This window comes from Fistularia commersonii, chromosome 5 (genome assembly GCF_037954325.1).
Source record: "Fistularia commersonii isolate RoL2024-O1a breed Wild chromosome 5, RoL_Fcom_v1.0, whole genome shotgun sequence".
NCBI lineage: Eukaryota > Metazoa > Chordata > Actinopteri > Syngnathiformes > Fistulariidae > Fistularia > Fistularia commersonii.
Genome location: NC_141288.1, coordinates 21,044,084 through 21,061,472, shown reverse-complemented (window position 1 = coordinate 21,061,472; position 17,389 = coordinate 21,044,084). Strand labels below are relative to the sequence as shown.

Genomic DNA, 17,389 nt, shown 5'->3' with positions numbered 1-17,389 from the left:
AACGTGCTTCAAGAAGTATAGAAGCAACATTAGATTTTCAGAGACGCTGTGCTGTTATTTTTCTCGGTGGTATCGGGTAGAAAAAAGGAAAAATTAAAATGAAAGTGTGAAAGGTGGGCACTCGTGGGAGCAAAGGGTGTGTGTGTGGGAGACAGATTGTGTGTGTGTGTGTGTGTGTGCAATGAGTTGTTTGTTTCCTCGCGCTGCTGCAGCTGTTCCCTGCCATTCTCAATTCCCGCCAGAGTTTTCTGAGAATGATGGAGTTCTGCCGACTGGAACGAAACGCGCCGCATCGCCGTGACCTCATTACCTCTGCCGGCGTCTAATCACACTCCGACCGACACGCGCGCGTATATACGTTTAAAACGTACAACTTTACATAGCCTGATTTCCCTCACAGAACCGAAGAGGGAGAACGGCTGGAAAATTCGCCATCGCAATGTCAACACTTTCAAAATCCATATTATGGATTGATGGCGAGCAAGAGCGCACTGATCTGCTGGTTTATATACTGCTCAAAAAAATAAAGGGAACACTTGAACAACACAATGTAACTCCAAGTCAGTCACACTTGTGTGAAATCATAGTGTCCACTCAGGAAGCAACACAGATTCATTTGGACTTGTTTTAAGGACATTACATCAAAGTTGGATCAGCCTGGAGTTTGTTTTTACACTTTAATTTTGAGTGTGATTCCTAATCCAGACCTCCATGGGTTGATACAATTGATTTCCATCGATCATTTGTGTGTGATTTTGTTGTCAGCACATTCAACTGTGTAAAGAGCAAAGTATGAATATTTCATTCATTTCGATCTAGGATGTGTTTTTTAAGTGTTCCCTTTATTTTTTTGAGCAGTGTACATTCCAGGTCATAAAACTACAGTGTGTCATCGAGGGTTCCCGCCATCCAGGCCGGCCATTTAGTGCGACCTGTATGTACTCGCCGTGGAGGAGATAATGAAATAAGCAACATGCGGGGCAAAAGCTTTTCTTCACCTTCCGTTTGACGCCGACTGGAGATAAGCCTTGTCCCAGTTCCCTGTGAAAGGGATGCCGTTTATCACCGCTTCTTATTTATACGCTGACACCCTCACCTCTGGTCGTTTATCTGAGCCCCGATGCCTTATCGCACTGTCCAGCGCCGGACCAGTGACCTTTACCGCGCGTGGAGAGGAACGGAAGGGCGCGCGTGCTCATGCATGTGCAGATGAACGGCGACGCCGGGCACGTTTGCATGTTTGCTCCGTGACGCGGAGCGCGTGGCGAGCAGCTTCGGGCCGCGCGGAACGCCGGCGGGCCCGACGGAGCGGGACGTTATAGAGATTATGAGATAAGCCGGTATGAAAGAACAGCGGCGTCGTCTTGAGCCGGCTGTCATGGCTGACCTTTGCCGGGGATTTGGGCTTCTTCGCCAACGCCGGCCAGTACGTTTGCCGGTACGACTCGGGTGAATCCCACGTTGGCCTACGAGTCGGTTCGAGTTCAGTCGAGTCGGAGTTGATTTCTTTGACATCCGCCGCAGCGCACTGACGTAGCCGAGGATCGGAAACGCCTCTGCGTTCGATGCCACGAGTAAAGGAAGCCATCATGGCTGCACGGTGCGGGCAGGACAACCTTTGGATAGATGAGGAACGTTTACACTCAACGGGGCATTTTCAAAGGAAAATGAGACAAAAATACCCGCCGATCTACTTTCAACGTCCGGCCATTTAAATGCGTCTCTTGGCGACCCGAAGCCGCGATCGCTCACCTGTGTTGCGTTGAGAAGAGGCTGATGATCTTCACCCCTGGTTCTCCCGGCCAAAGAGAATAAGATCCGTCATCTGACCGTCACTCCTCTCTCCCCTCGGGCGACACACACTCATTTCCTTTGTCTGTTGTTGATTTCTTTTTAAGCTCTCTCGAATAAATCTGTATTTTTTAATTTAATCCAGTTGACAATAACAGTAGCCACAGTCCTCACTCCGTCTCATCGCACACACACACACACACACACACACACACACACACACACACACACACACACACACACACACACACACAAGCGCGCCAAGGTGGAGTAAGTAGGCGTGGGGCAGAACTTGTTGAATTTAAATGGGTTGTTGTTTCTCCGCAGTCCCTCGGTCGAGGAAAAAACACATTTTTCTTCACGCTGTGTGCGTAAAAGCCAAGCAGCTCGTCCCTCCTTTCATTCCCAATAAATGAAAACATTTCTCCATGAAGTCCCCACATCTTTATTTATTTATTTTTAACTTTTGAAAATAAATAACACCACTCACTTTGATCCAACACGCCACTCGGTAATGAAGTCATCGCTCTCCTTCCCACATTTTCATCAGCCTTTGTGCTCTTTTGAGTCGGCTACATAGACGGGCAGAAAACTAGGAACCGGCCTGGAGTTACTTACCAGGAGTCCTATGTGTCCAACACCAGCGTCTCATATTAGTTATGTAGTTATTCATGCTGTTTTATTGCACTTTTAATTAGGAAGAATGGCGGGGAATAACTTTGCACGTGTGGTGATGACGGTGGTGAATTCAGCCCGTGAGAAACGTAATAGACGGAGCTCCGGCCGCCTCCCTCCGTCAGGTGAGGGCCGAGTGGAGTTTTGTAGCCCGGCAACCCGGGCGGAGGGACGAGACTCAAGTCAATAACCGCTCTGAAAGCTCATCTTTGCAGGCTTAAGAGCTCCAGTGTGCCGTCCACATGCACGTCTCCGGACCTGCGTGGGCACGTCGGCGCTGCTGAAAGGCTGCGCTCAGACAAATCCTAAATGGTCGCTAAGAAATAGCAAGAAGCTAGATGAAATGTAAATTGAAAATCCACTAAAACCGTGTCAGGAAAGCGGAGAAATTCAGCCGTAGTGTCGCTATAAAGGTCGGAGAAGAACGGAGAACATGATTTCTGGAGGTACGGCCGCGCACCATCTTCGGTAATCCCCACGTCGCTGATGTTCCCGTGCACGTTCACGACGTCCCCTCAACATCCTTTCAGAAGGGTGTGTGAAAGGCTCACATCACCAGGACCTCCTCGTCTCATTTCATTTTCTGCTGTTTCCATCGCGCTTTCCATCTTGATCTGCTCTCCCTCCGTCCTCCTCTTTCAATCCCTCATGATGGCTTGGACTGCGGGGGGTCACTCAGGTCTGCTTTTAAAAAGCAGCGTGAGGGAAATCTGTGTCATTTTTCTCCTTAACTGGATCATTTGTATTTATTTACCCCCCCTGGCAGTGACGGTCCCTTTAACCAGACCAAACATGAGAGCTATTTAAGGGGGGGCCGGCGCCCCCCACCTTAACCCTATTAACCCCTGAGTGGATCCAAATGAAGATAAATACACAACGTGCTGATCGGGAACTCAATCTGGCGGCGCTTCAGTGATCCGATACCGTCGACGGAGCCGCCGTAGATGGTTGTGTTTTGAAGAAGGTTGCTCAGAGGGGACTCCGATCACAAACGTCCTTTAGGAGGAGACGAGGCGTCTTCCCGTCCTGAGGAACACCGACATCTTCGCCGCCGTCCAGTTTGGAGAATGTTCAAGACACGAGCCGAAATGGAAGATCGGCATCTCACCTCGGAGCGGCGAATACCCGCCGTTTACAAACAACAAAGAACACACACGATGCCGCGTTCCTCGTATCACCTCGGACCTTCTGACCGACCGCGGTCACTTCGAAGGAGCCGGAGTTACTTACCAGAGCTCGATCCTTCAGTATCACGCCCGTTTCTGTATCTTCCAAAGGCGCCCGCGGTTTCCTCAAGAATTCAGATGAAACGGAACGAGCGACGCCGAGCAGCTTAACCTGGGCTGCTTACATCATGAAACGCAGCATCGCTTCCAAGAGGAACGCGTGTGCCTGAGCCGGGCTAAGCCATGCAGATCAAGATCTTTATGACCTGGCGGGATCTTGCTTGCGAGGAATGATTAAAGAAGGAGAGATGGTCTGAGATGCTGAGAAACTCACCATGGGTGAGATCAAACATCCACATGAGAAACAGGCAAGCAACGCCGTGCGTCATCCGACGTGCGGCGGCGCTGGTCGGAGATCTCTCCTCCAGGACCTGTGGAGTCCTCCGAGCTCCTCCCGCCGTCCAAACACATGCAGGAGGTCCGGACAGGCGAATGCTTCCGTATGACGTGTTCATAATTTGGTCTGATGTTTGAGTGAGAGCCTGGATGGATGCATGATGTGAAGGAAACCTCTTGAGTCTCCATATGATGCATGAATGAGAGGCTGGATGGTGCGTCGCGGGTCAGTGCTAACTCCGCTAGTCAGATGTTTGTTGAAAGGTGTCCGTTCGCCCGGTCCCGAACTTGCAAATGTTATTACAGCGCGCGGCCGTCGCTTTCACCGCAGATGCTAATCGTGTGGAACGTGCGCCCGCGAGATAAACGGCCGCCTCGTGCATTACTGCCATAACGCATGCATATTGTACGGAAACCGCAGCATCGATCTCATCCCCTCCCAGCCGGCGGTCAATAACTCCTCCGGAGAACGCAGCTGTGGACATCAGCCGGAACGAGTACGCCGCGTGGAAATGCGCTGACTTGTTCGGGGAGTCTGGGAAGAAGGATCGTATTAAATGATAGAGGGACACCTTGAGGCAGGAGACGGACAGTTTGAGGGAGTGGGCAGGTAATCTGTTTTACTTTATTATATGTTAAATGGGACACGTTCACCCTCTCATATCGTCCTCCACCCATCTCATTTTCCGGCCTCTCCAAAAGGAGCGCTTTACAAAGGCAGCTAGCAGAGAGCATCGGGAGTGGGTTTTTTTTTTTGTGGAAGGCCTTTCCCTGCCTGCGCTCCACCCGTCTAATCTGTCAAGTTTCACCTCATTATTCTTTTGTATGAAGACAATTATTTTTTTCCCCGCTCTTCATTTTCTCCCCGCCCTCTATCTTGTTAACATGGTGTTTGTGCTCCACCGGAGGAGCCCATCTTCTCAATGAAGTGTCCCCTCCTTCCCACCGTTGTGCCTCTCGCTCCCTCCTTCCCTCTTTGTGATTTATGACACGCCGGCCGAGAATCTGTAATGTAGATATCTGAACCGGCCTCACACCTCTATCAGCGGATCAAGGGACTGAGGTGTGTGTGTGTGTGTGTGTGTGTGGAGAGTTTATTAAGACCTTTACCTTTACTGCCACTGATGGTACATGTCAAGACACCTCCGTGACTGTTAAAATATAGCGTCTCGGCGCAGGAGGGCACGGCTCGCATCATGAAAACACACGTACGCGCCGCAAATAAGAAGCAACGGTGTGTCTGGCGCCGCTTCCCCCCCCCCTGATGTCGCCGTGTCCCGTCGCATGGAGTTTTATTAAATATCCCGCGGACCTCAGGGGAATTTGGAGGAAAATGAAAGCGAGAGCGTGGAGAAGGTGAACGGGGAGAAGAAGGACGGGCGTGACATGCATTGGCCGTGTCTGGTTGCATAACTCCTACAAGAACCTCCTGATTTATGTGCGTAGCCGTTTACGTGTCGACTATGGATGCTTAACCCAGGAGTAAATGTGTGTCGAGGTTGATCTAAGGCGTCGGTGAGGTACGAGACAATCGTATTAGGTAGAACGTGGGCCGAGAGATAAGCGACAGTATGTTCTGAGACGACGTGGCGAAGGCGGCGTCGGGAGACGTTTATACGGAAATATAGTCAAAGAAAAGCTTTACGGGAATTGCTTTTACGCTGCGACGTGAATTCTACCGGTAGCGCCGCTAACGTATCTTTAGTGGTTTTATCTGAATTCACAGTTTGACACACGAGCAAAATAAACAATCCTCGATCGCATCCCAGCGAAGGGGTTTGGGTGATTCTGCCCCCGACGGTCCGGTCGGTGCCTCGGTGTGTGAATGTGGCCGAACGCCTCGGAAACGTCCGGGTGTGACGGCGCCGGATGAGCTGCGAGCGATGGCGAGCCGCGGCCCTGCCGTCAGGGCACGGCAACATAGCATGTGCGCCATAGCCGCGACCATTCGCCGTGATGCTATTTTGTTTTTTTTTTTTGCTCACGCTCTCAAGAGGGAAGCCGAAGTGGCTGTTTGTTCCTCGCTTGGCATCATCCACCTCACAGGATGAAGCAAACAGAGCGACGCGTTGCACGACACCCCCTCCCTTCCGGAGAACGCTAAGCAGTCCTGACGTTAACGCCTAGCGTCCTGAGGAATGGGATATCCTCCTCATATGACGGCACATATGCCGTTTCTCAAAGCGTGTTTGAGAGCGGCCGACGGAAGAACGTTACTCAGAGCTCGACGCTGATCTTCATTCAGGTTGTCTTGCCATCTGTCAAGCGCAGCGGCGGGTCTCCGGTCCTGGCGGCGCCGCTTCTCCACATCCATCCCACGTGCTACTTTTCGCTAGCTTTGGTCTTTGAGTGCTTGTGGAAAGCTGAAGGATGGGAGTTTTAGTACCTGTATAAGAGGTTCAGCCCAGCACTTCTTTGGAGGCGGAGGAACACCAGATTAATTGCGTAATGGAGCTTGCTTCATGGGAATTTAATGAGTGGAGAAAGTACTAAAAGCAGCGGCGCGTTCTCTTCACTGCAGTCCTATGTTTAGCACTACCTGTCCCAAAACCTCAGGTATGCAAACGCGTTTTACAACATTTTGGCGCATACGATTAATTTTGATAGCGTCCCTTACGTGCACGCCCGACTATATTTCTAATCGTGCTGTTTTTACCACCGTTCAGGAATCTACGGTGTACCCACTCGGCAGCGTTTAAACGTTTATGCTCCAATCCGTTTTGCATCGACTACAACGTGAACACCCTGATGCGTGTCTCGGCGGCGTCGGGTTTCATAAGGCCCGGCCGCCGAGCGAGACGCTCTGCTGCTCGTTGCGAGTCGAGGCGGCGTCCGATCCCTCGGCTGCCTCCAAAATGGTGGAGCTCGAGTTCATTGATATTTCAGGACCGAAAGGAAAATCGTCTCTTTCGCCGAGGAAGACTTTTGATTTTCCCCCCCCCGGCATATTCCAGTGCTTTTGAACGGTCTTGGAACATTTCAGGAAACAAAGGACCCACCTGAATCCGGTCACCATCAGGCGTACAGAAGTGGACATTGTGGACACCTACAAGTACCTTGGTGTCCACTTGGACAATAAACTGGACTGTAAACACCAACGCCATCTTCAAGAAGGGTCAGAGCCGCCTGTTCTTCCTCAGGAGGCTCAGATCTTTCAACGTCTGCAGGACCATGCTGCAGATGTTTGACCACTCGCTGGTGTCCGGCGTCATCTTCTACGCTGTTGTGTGCTGGGCGGCAGGATCAAGACAGCTGACGCCAACAGACTCAACAAGCTCATCAGGAGAGCTGGGTCTGTCCTGGGAGTGGAGCTGGAGTCTGTGGTGCAGGTGTCAGAGAAGCTCCTCGGCATCACGGACAACGTCCATCACCTCCTGCACGGACACTGACGTCCTGTCAGAGCTCTTTCAGTCGTAGACTGATACCACCGAGGAGCTCCACTGAACGCCACAGGAGGTCTTTCCTACCTGAGGCTATCAGACTTTTTAATTCCTCTTCCTTCAGCCGCAGGGAATCTTCAAATCTTTGTCATTTTTAAGATCTTAAAACACTTGATAGCCTTAACCTTGACACTTTATGTTTTATTGTATTTCTTTCTCCTCCTTCCTACTATTATCTATTATTGTAATGTTTTGCTTGAAACTCTGGCACAACAATTTCCTTCGAGATGAATAAAGTTGCTCTTATCTTATCTTATCTTAACATCTACAGAGCATCATTGGGTTTGTTGGCTCGTGATTTGGGTTAAATAAAGCCATCGCTGTGCATTAACAAAGGGACAGCGAGGTCTGGAACCCACGGGCATCGGAGTTTGCAATTACGCAATAACGTACACCCGGACAATAAGACGTCCCGGCAGCGCAAACAATCGAAGCCTTGAGTGCGGAAGGAGCAAATAGAAAATATACATATTTGTGAAATGGAAACGATGAATGTCACTCCAAATTAGCAGAGACATTGTCCACCGCCACCAACAGGAAACACGAGTGGAGTTTATTCAAATCTCTCGCTCATCTGCATGGGAGCTTTCCTGGCAGTTGTCTGGATCGTTTAATCGGTTTATAGTTCCATCAATGTTTTTATGAAAGATCGGGGTTTTTTTTTTTTTTCCCGGTACTTGAAAATAATTTCACTCAAAGCCGACACCGAAATACCGTTCGGTCTTCGGACCCAAAAACCAGGAGCCGGGAACGGTTTTTAGGTAGAGTTAATTTCTCGAGCCGGCCGATCGCTGCTTTTCAAATGCAGATGAGCGTCCCGGGTGACGACGCTCTGATTGGTTGCATCCATTCAGAAGCCACCGATGATGAATTGAAATATCAACACACTTTAGCCCAAATTATTCCTCATTCACCTAATTTGAAAGCAGAAGAAAGACCCCGCCGTTTGTGCCTTTCACTCCGGACCGGGCGCCGCAAACGGTAATCATTTACCTTCTTTGGCTGCTACTGGACACCTCCAGTGACTGATACTGATATGCAGCGTAAATAAAACTCTACAGGAGTTTCAGCGAAATCACACTGCTCGTGGCCGAGGTGTGGAGCTGTTTTTGCAAGTCTGACCTTTGCTTTCTCTCCTGTCAGATTCGTTCGCTGGTGTTGTAGCGTAGCAGCTCCGTGCTACTTGTGTCTAATTTATTTAGAATTGAGTCATTTCCTATTTAGTTCATGAAATAGGTTTCGCAGCCAGGAGGTCCCTGGTCGGATTCCCACCGAGGGCTTCATCTGTGTGGAGTCTCCATGGTCTCCGGTGTCTGCGTGGGGTTCCTCGAGGCTCCTCCCACCATCTAAACATGCTACAGGTTCACCGGAGACCCTACATCTTCAAGACGTGTGAATGACAGGCTGAATGGTGGGATGTCTGGAATTGTGACCCTGAATTGACAGGTGAGCGTCCAGAGTTCAGACGCCCACCTGCTCGATGTCAGCCGGAACCGTGAATGAATGAATGAATGAATGAATGAGGGAAGGAAGTTCACCTCCTTCATTTATCCGTTTTTCTTTTCGCCCTCCATCGTACTGCGGGTTTGTATGATTTTGTAGATTTCGGAATTGATTGCATTAGAATATTAAATACCCCTCGGCGGCGCCGCTTTATTCACGGGCCGACACGTCCGATGCCTCTGCATTTGTTTTCCCTGCCACGCTGCACTGCAGCAGTCTTACTGTAGTAAATGACACGGGGGCGTGTAATATAAAGCTGAGGAGGAGGGAGGCTTCTAGTCATCTGGTACCAGCTCTGCGTGATTGGAAGCAGGAAGTTAATGTTAATCTTGATGATAGATGATATAGGATGCAGCGGGCCGCCACAGAGTTTGTGTCGCTGTGTTATTGTCTCCGTGATTTACTCCGCCGCTGTCTCGGCCGCTTCCTCGCCGAGAGAACCGGAGAGCGAACGGGAATAGAAGCGGCGGTGTCTACTTTCTGCCGGAGAAATGTTCTTCATTTCTGTCCTTCCCGCTCTCTTCTTGCGTCCTCCTTTTGTTTTGTTTTTTTCACCGCCGAGTCCATTACTTGTGATAAACACCGTTGTTTGTATCAGCGGGATGCACCTGGTATTAACACGGACGCTAAAGAAAGCAATTAGCGGGTGCATTTGGCTGCTCCCGTCCCCGCAGAGGCCCATAGGCGCTGTAATAAATGAGCGCCAGGATCCATAGGAATAAGGTGGCAGCCATGTCTGCTCGCGCCGCCGCCATCGTTCAATACTCCGACGCAGAGCGATGGCCTTGTCAGGCCTCCTGGCAAATGACTGAATCCGCCCTCCGTAGATCCACAAATGCAAAAAACCTCGGTGGCGTGGCGTCCCGGTGGCCGCCGGTAGCTCTGTGCGTTTTATTTTCACAAAGCGCTAAAAGTCGGCGCGAGGAGAGAAGCGATCGCCGACGTTCTCGTTCCTGTCGATTGCCCAGATCCGCGCGGCTCGGTAATGTCAGAATTTATCCGAACCGAATAAATTGCTGTGTTTTGTGCGCGTCGGCGTTGCGATTCCGTTTTTGATGAAATGCTTTCCGCCCCGTTCGTCGACCGTAGATTTGCAGGGAATTCAGTTTGAGTATCGAAGTTTGAATTATTCATGGCGTCGCCGAGGTAAAGAAAACCCTCCTGGCGAATCGCCGCCGACCTCTACGTCGAGGGGACCGTAGATTTCTCCGTCGTCCCGAGCGACGGCGTCCACGTGACGTGGCGGTCCTGGCCGCGCCCTCCCCCCGCCGCATTGCACCCTGGGTAATGACCCGTGAGGCCCATCCCCCGCTTTGTATCCACCAGAGGGGCGTAATTGCTCACTCCGGGGGGCGAATCAAACATCTGATTACGACCGCGGGGGCTCAGCTTCATCCCCAATGTTCCCCGGGGAGCTCCGGAGATGCTGACTGGCGAGACGCCTTTTCCCCGACACGCGAGCATGTGGCGCATTTAGCCGGGCCGGATGAGTGTCCTAAGCACTGGTGTGAACAAAACGATGACACCACATTACCGTAATGGCCCTACCGTGTGCACGCCGCGTGGTTATGGACTTTAGCGAGGCGCGCGAGGAGACAAAAGCACTTAATCCTTGGCAAAGACAGCTGCCGGTGCAACGTCTTCCTCCGTCCCGTACGGGTCCGGCTCCGAGCGCTCGACGCCGAGGTCGCGCATCTCGATTCGCGCTAGTTTAGGTGCTCCTCCTAAAACCTTAAGAGCCAGCCGGGAACGTCTCGGCCGAGCCAAACTAGCGATGCGTAGCCCATAAACATGCGTTTAGCCCCCCGCCCCTCAAACGCCGCTCTCCCCCGGACGATAAAAGGTTGAAACTGCCATTTAGATTCCAAGGTGGCAGCGTTTCAGTATGCAAATCGTTCACACTTCCAGGCATTTACTGGGAGCCTTAATCAATGCGCGCATTCGCAGGTAGCCGGCGGAGGGATCGATACTCTCCTCGGTGAGGCCGTTTTAAAAGGCTGGTAATACTCCAGAGCCGGGACCAATTTACTCGGAAGGTATATTTAGCTTGCCGGCAATTTACCTGTGTCACCGTTCTCATCGTCGGAGCAAGTCAGGCTTTCTGCAGGCTGGGTTAAACAGACGCTCTTTGTTTTGCTGGGATTTCTCTCCGAGGCCCCCCCCCCCCCCCCCCCAAAAGCCTTCGGGGGTCCGTTTTGCGCCGACCCTCCGGCGTCGGCGTCAATAACGTCGTGCCCGTGTCAGCGTCCCGGGAACAGCCGGCTTCCGGGAGCCGGATTGACTCCTCCTGACCTTCCTGTTAAAATTCATGCGGGGACGCATCACGTGAAGGCAAAAGTGCACCCAACTTTGTATTTTTCCACTAACACCCCCAATGCACTAGCAATGACAAATCCCAGAAGGCCTGGAGGCCCAGTTCATGACACGGCCTGGTACCTAGTTGACCTCTTCCAAAGGCTGTGAAAAACAACTCCATATTAGGAAGAAACCTTGACCATCCAGATAGTGGTATAAATCACGGCCACTCCCTGAGGTCGGGGCCGAAATCTCCTCATCTGCACATCCGACTGGACGCGCCTCAGCGGACGTCTAGAGAGGGCGAACCATCCCCTCGGGGTGACATTCATTTCGGCCCGGGAATTCTCCTAAGTGTATTTCTTGACCTCTAATGAACCACTCATCGCTTAAACAGTTCCTGACAGCGCTGATGTTTTTCTTGGATCACATCTGAACACACCGGGACAACAAAGTCTGGTCCCGTGGTGGAGGCCGCAAAAACGGACCTTCCCTTGGTAAAACAGAGTGACTCCTGCTTCGATGTTGTCGCCGGGCTACGCTTGAGCCCGACGGGCCGAATTCGCTCCCCTCCGGGTCAGATGCGATCGTCCACTAACCCGCCGCCTTCCTCACGCTCGCTCTGCTCCTCTCCTCCCAACAGGCGCTACGAAGTCCACCCGGTGTGTGCGGACCTGCAGGGCCGGATCCTCGAATGCTACCGAGGAAACGTGGGGAAAACCCTGCACTGCTCCAACATAGCAGCGCTTTACATGCAGTGCGTCAACAACGCCAAACAGGTGCGCCCTCGGGTCTGCTTTATCTGTTTTTGACAACTCTCCTACGCATAAACCTGCAGCGATACCCATTAAAAAATGTTAATCCCTGCGTATTTTGCGCACAAATACCACGCGGGTTTGTTAAAGTGGAATAAAATAAGAACGGTGCGGCGCCGGCCGCTCGACTCCTCGCGCGGAACGGGAATATATAAATATAAAACGGGGTCCATTTAAAGCAACACTTTTATCTCCTTTGGAAAGAATGACAAATCAGCGCGAGCACCTTCATGGACTGATGATACGTAAGTAATGGCAGCGCTCCCGCCGTAGGCTAGCTTCCAGATGAATCAATGTGAGTATTACAAAGTAACCCCGTGTAGTACCCGCAGTATATGTCATAGGCTTCTCAGATCGCAGCTCCCCCTCCCTTTGCAAATGTCCAAATGAATGAACACAGAACAAACACACACACACACACACAAATGCTGGCATACATACACGCTCCAATCAATTTACATGCAGCCAGGTTTTCTTGCTTTTAGACGGTGGAATATAATTTCCAGCGGGCTGCTGGCGCCTGAATAATGCTCAGATAGCCACTTTAAACCTTACGGGCTATTTCCATAATACATGCTGACACGGGCGTTCTCTCCAGCTGTGTGTGTGTGTGTGTGTGTTTTAATGTCATTAGGCCGGGGCAATGGCCGCCGCACGTCAGACGCCCCGGTCGTACCGCGCGCCCCATCGTGATGTCACTCAATTTAAGATTAACTTGATTCCTCTTCTCTCACTTTGCAGTTTAAAACACCAACCGCCGGCCCCCAAAAGGCTCACTTTACATCCCCAGGGCCTTTTATTAGATTAGGCTGTTTAGTTTTGTTTTTTTCAAATGGCATTGTTTTTGTCCGGATATGAGGAAAACTGATTTCTATGTCTCGCTCACTCTGTCTGGTATTAATATTAGATCTGAAAGTCATACGCAGGCAGATTTTTAAGCTATACATCATGTAAATTGCTAATGTTTTATTCATCGTGTGGAGCGTCCGCTCACACATAGGTGTGTGTGTGTGTGTTTAAAAAAAAAAAAAAAAGGAGGAAAAAAGAAAAGTTTACCTGTATCCTTCTCCGGATTCAGCCATGGTGCGTTCACAGTCCGGGTTCCGTTGTGATCTTGTAAATTGTTTGGATGCGAGTCTGAGCTGATATGCTAATCCGCCTTGTGTTTATCGCCCCCGCGGCAATCACCGCGCACTCTTGTTCGTCTTTGCTTATCTGTCAGAGACTCGCCTTTAAAGTCATTAGGTGCGAAAAGAAACAGGCTGGCGATAAGGCTTTAAGGACATAATATGCAGAATCACACAGACGTCAAAATACGGCGCAGGGATGAAGTGGGATACGAAAAATAAAAACACGCCGCTTTATCGGAGCCGAGCAGGAAGTTGCCCCGAGAACCGGCGTCCAATGAGACGACCGTGACCCCCCCGGGGGGTCGGGCGTATTTCCAGAATCCAAAACATCACCCGCGACGGCCCGATGCTCGTCTCCGTGCTTCTCGGGCGGGTCGGGACGGGTCCGGGCGCCTCCGGCTCTCCCGAAAACCACCGCGTCACCGGATCCGTCCGGATTCCTCCACGAATCCATTTCTAACCCGTCGGCTGAAGTCACCGGAGACGGCGGCGCGTTCGTCCGAAGCCTTCGTCGCCGAGAATCGACGGCGTTCTCCTCGTAGTCCTTGATGGCGTCCGGAGCCGCTCCAGGTCCTCCCGGCCGGCGCCGACCCCTCGGCCCTCGTCGCTTTTATAAATGCGTTCGGCGCTTAACGCGTCCCGATAGCGAACTGAGGAAGAGGCGGACGAAGGGCAGATAAAGCCTCCCTGTCTCTCCGTCCACTCTGTGAATGACTTTATCGTGGAAGTTGATCCCTCCATCCGCCGCCTGCCTCCTCCCTCCATATTCTTCCTGCCTGACGGCTTCTAGAACCCCATCTTTTCTTCTGCGCCTTATTTTCTAGACCCGTCCTTCCATCCGCCGTCTTCCTCTGCTTTCCAAGTTATTCATATTTGTGTTTCGACGCCGCCCACCTTCAGTAAAGACACCCTGATAGGTAGCAGTCTACCCGGATAGTTTGGTGGCCTCTGTGTTTGTAGTGAAGCAGCTTGGCCGAGGGTTCCGGCGACACACTCCCGAGTTAAAATGAGGTCTCCGTTTAAACGACTCTTATTGATATGAATCATAAATCATCCAAACGGCGTCCGCGGTCCCGGGCACGCCGTTTCCAGGTCCACAGAAACTCAATATCATTCTTCCAGCCTCCCGTCGCTGACCTGCCTCCACTCCAATATCCTCTTCTTGTGTTTCCACCGACGAAGAGTTTGCAGAAGTACCGGCTTTAGTTATTACCTCTGCCGGTGTCGGACTCGGGTCGGGGACAAGAGAGAAAATGCAGACTATCTTCTCCGTACGTGCTCGGGGAGATTTATTTCTCGGCGTCGAACCCCGTCGTACGAGCCGGTTGTAAGTGGGACTCGTTTCCGTTGAGCCGGACTCTGCCAGCTGTCGTAACTTTTCCGACAGAATTTCTGGTTCTGTCGGCTTCCTCGGGCCGTGATCTCCAGCGCCTCCGAATCCAAGACCGCGGAGCTCAACCGGAAACGCGTGGAATGCCGGCGGCGTCTGCAGCGATCTGTCGTGGTGCAGAAGGCGAAGCTCTTCATGTACCGGTGGATCTACGAGCCTCACCCTTGGATGGTCACCAGCTGTCGGCGGCAACCAAAAGAACGAGATCGCGGATACAAGCGTCCAAAATGAGTTTTCGCTACATGGCGGCCGGACTCTGGACCACGTGGCGGGGGACCGGGAGGGGACAGGAAGGTCCGGTCCTCGACGCTCCGGGCTCCGCGACCCGACTCCGGCTAAGCGTGGGAAGATGTATGGATGGATGGATCTGTAGAATATTCCCTCAGGAGGCAGCGCTGGAGGAAACTCGTTCCGATCCCGGCTCACCGTGGGCGGCCTTCTGCCTCAAGACAGGCGTGGCCTCGCCTTTGACGAAGCGAAGCGTGGCGAGCATCGGGCGCCGTCCCGTCCGTCGGTAAAGCGCGTGGGCGGCGTCCAAGCAACAGAAGAACTCCGTCACGCGGCGATGAAGGTCGTTTCTGTAGCCCGGTGAGTTGCGGCTTTGAAAACAAAAAGACTTTTCTGTGGAAAACAATTAAACGTGTGCGATAGAATCCAGCTGGTTCCGCTCAGGCTGCCAAGAGGACACTCTTTAACCATATATCAGTGCTTTTTATTTCCCCTCAGTGATCTGCAAGCTGCACTGTTGACCCGCTCTCAAATAAAAAAAAGAACTGATAATAGTTTTGCAACATCACTTTTTCTCTCCTCACACCATTTACTCCGGGGTATCCCCTCGACACGGAGCAGCGAGCCGGGGCGCCACTCCTTTCTCTCCCCCAACAATAAATCTGTACACAGCGCTGCGTTAAATAGAGCCCGTTAAGATAATTGCTGTAAGGACACCACGTGCTCCGGGATCACCGCCGAAGTATTGATCCCGCGTCCTATAACCTCTCGAAAAGACCAAAAAAACAGGAGGCAATTTGGAGAATACAGACATTATCCAGCTCTTTGTCCTTTCCCGGTTTAGGAGATACTCTCACCTTGTAGGCTGATCTCCTCCTGCGGGAAGTTCAGGCCCCGTTTCCTCTTTTCCCTGAAACCCTTTAGTTGCAGAGGGCGAAGTTTCTGGAAACGATCTGATGGGAGAACATAGCAAACATCTGGGGAGGTGAAGTTCCCACGCCAGGCCAGCAGCAGAGACGCTTCCTGTCCGCCCACCAAAGGACCGCAGCCTTAGCGCCGTCTCCATGGAGACAGAGGTGTTAGTCCATCTTTCCGCCGCGGCGCCCGTGTTCAGCCGCCGCTCACGTCGTTCCGGCGCACGCAACCGGAGTTCGGCGTTTTCGACCCGACGCTCGCAGATCCTCCGCCTTCTCCTCGCTCTCGTGCAAACGTTTGCGTCATGTCTTATCTGTGACTCCAGACGCTACTCGGGATTTGTGCTCGCACTTATGGATCCTGCTTCCCCCCCCAGGTCCTTCCTCCGACACTGAGCGTCCCTCCGTCCCCTCCCCGCTCTATCGTCCTCTCCGGCCGCGATGGTTGCGGTTTTATTTTTTGTTTTGTTACCCCTCCAACTCGCTTAAAACACTCCCGCTTTTGTTTCCAGAACAAGATGAGGACCGGAGGTTAGGGAAGAAGGATAGACCGAGACGGGGCGATGGAGGAGTTTATTGTGTGGGATTATCGATTATCGACCGGCCGACGGAGGAGGAGGAGGAGGGCGACGAGTCGGCGGCCAGACACCCTGCGGAGAACCCGACCCGAGGAGGCCGCTAGCGCCGGCACAGAAACACACACCTTTTCCCTTCTGCATCACAACTGCGTCCCCACCCCTCCCTGCCTGTGTGTGTGTGTGTGATCAAAATGTGTAGCTCCTGTTTTGGAGATGAATCCCAGGACCACCAGCATCTTAGAGACCACCGAAGCACCTGGAGGGAAACCCGTCCACGTGCTTTAGCGGCGCGTGGGCTCCTCACGATCCCTAGGAAAACAAATCACAGCTACTTTCACTCCCAGAACGCCGGTCCTTCCTTCTTGTTCGCCGCCTCCCGTCACACAGACGCTCGAGGAACAGCGTTTGTGTTTTCTGAGATGTGCGTTATGTCCCGTTAATAATGTAAAGCGTCCCCGTGTCGAGTATTCACTCTCATACTTGGAACACAGAAAATAAAAGATTCAACGATCACTTTTTTTTTTGATTTGCATATTTAGTGTCTCCTTATCTCTGGCGCGTATCTGTGTTTTTATGCTAATCCCGACGCGAGGCCGGGGTGTAGACGAGCGGACCGGCCGGCGGGAGGGGGGAAATATTTGTCCTAGACGTCGGGGTCGGTAATCTCCTCTGCCTTTCATTATCCCTCCGTCCTCCTTGCCGCCGCCCGTCCTCGACCCGAGCCGAAAGAATCCCCGTCCGTCCGTCCGTCCGTCCTCTCCGATCCCCTCGTCGTCTCTCCATCTTCCCACTGATCTACTCATTCCCCTCCCTTCCTTCCGCGTCTGCTCAGCGTCCCGAGCTAATGCCGCCTCGGAGAAGACGGCTCCTCCTGCGCTTGGATGCAGGGACCCGACACGTTGTGTGTTTGCGTGGGTTTCAATACACCCGTCCTTCCACTCCTTCTTTTTTCTGTCCTTCCCCTTATAGATGCAGCCACGCTAAGGGTGTGTGTCTGCATGTGGAGGCAGGTGATTGCAGACGGGACGTTATCTTAATTCATCTCCACGAGATAAAGATGGATGGATG

At 52.1% G+C, this 17,389-nt stretch overlaps 1 protein-coding gene across 7 annotated transcripts in view; it reads left to right on the top strand.

Moving 5' to 3' along the window:
• chchd3a (coiled-coil-helix-coiled-coil-helix domain containing 3a) overlaps positions 1-16,834 on the top strand; it is a 78,004-nt gene extending 61,170 nt beyond the window's left edge. For 4 of the 7 annotated variants that reach the window (XM_086147313.1, XM_086147312.1, XM_086147309.1 and 1 more), the window contains 3 exons: positions 11,910-12,045; positions 12,286-12,326; positions 16,256-16,834. In XM_086147313.1, the coding sequence (XP_086003439.1) occupies positions 11,910-12,045; positions 12,286-12,326; positions 16,256-16,265 (187 nt within the window). In that variant the 3' untranslated portion in view covers positions 16,266-16,834. The remainder of the gene's footprint in view (positions 1-11,909; positions 12,046-12,285; positions 12,327-16,255) is intronic. The other 3 variants (XM_086147314.1, XM_086147310.1, XM_086147311.1) reach the window with 1 other exon arrangement.
• Positions 16,835-17,389: the final 555 nt, after the last annotated feature.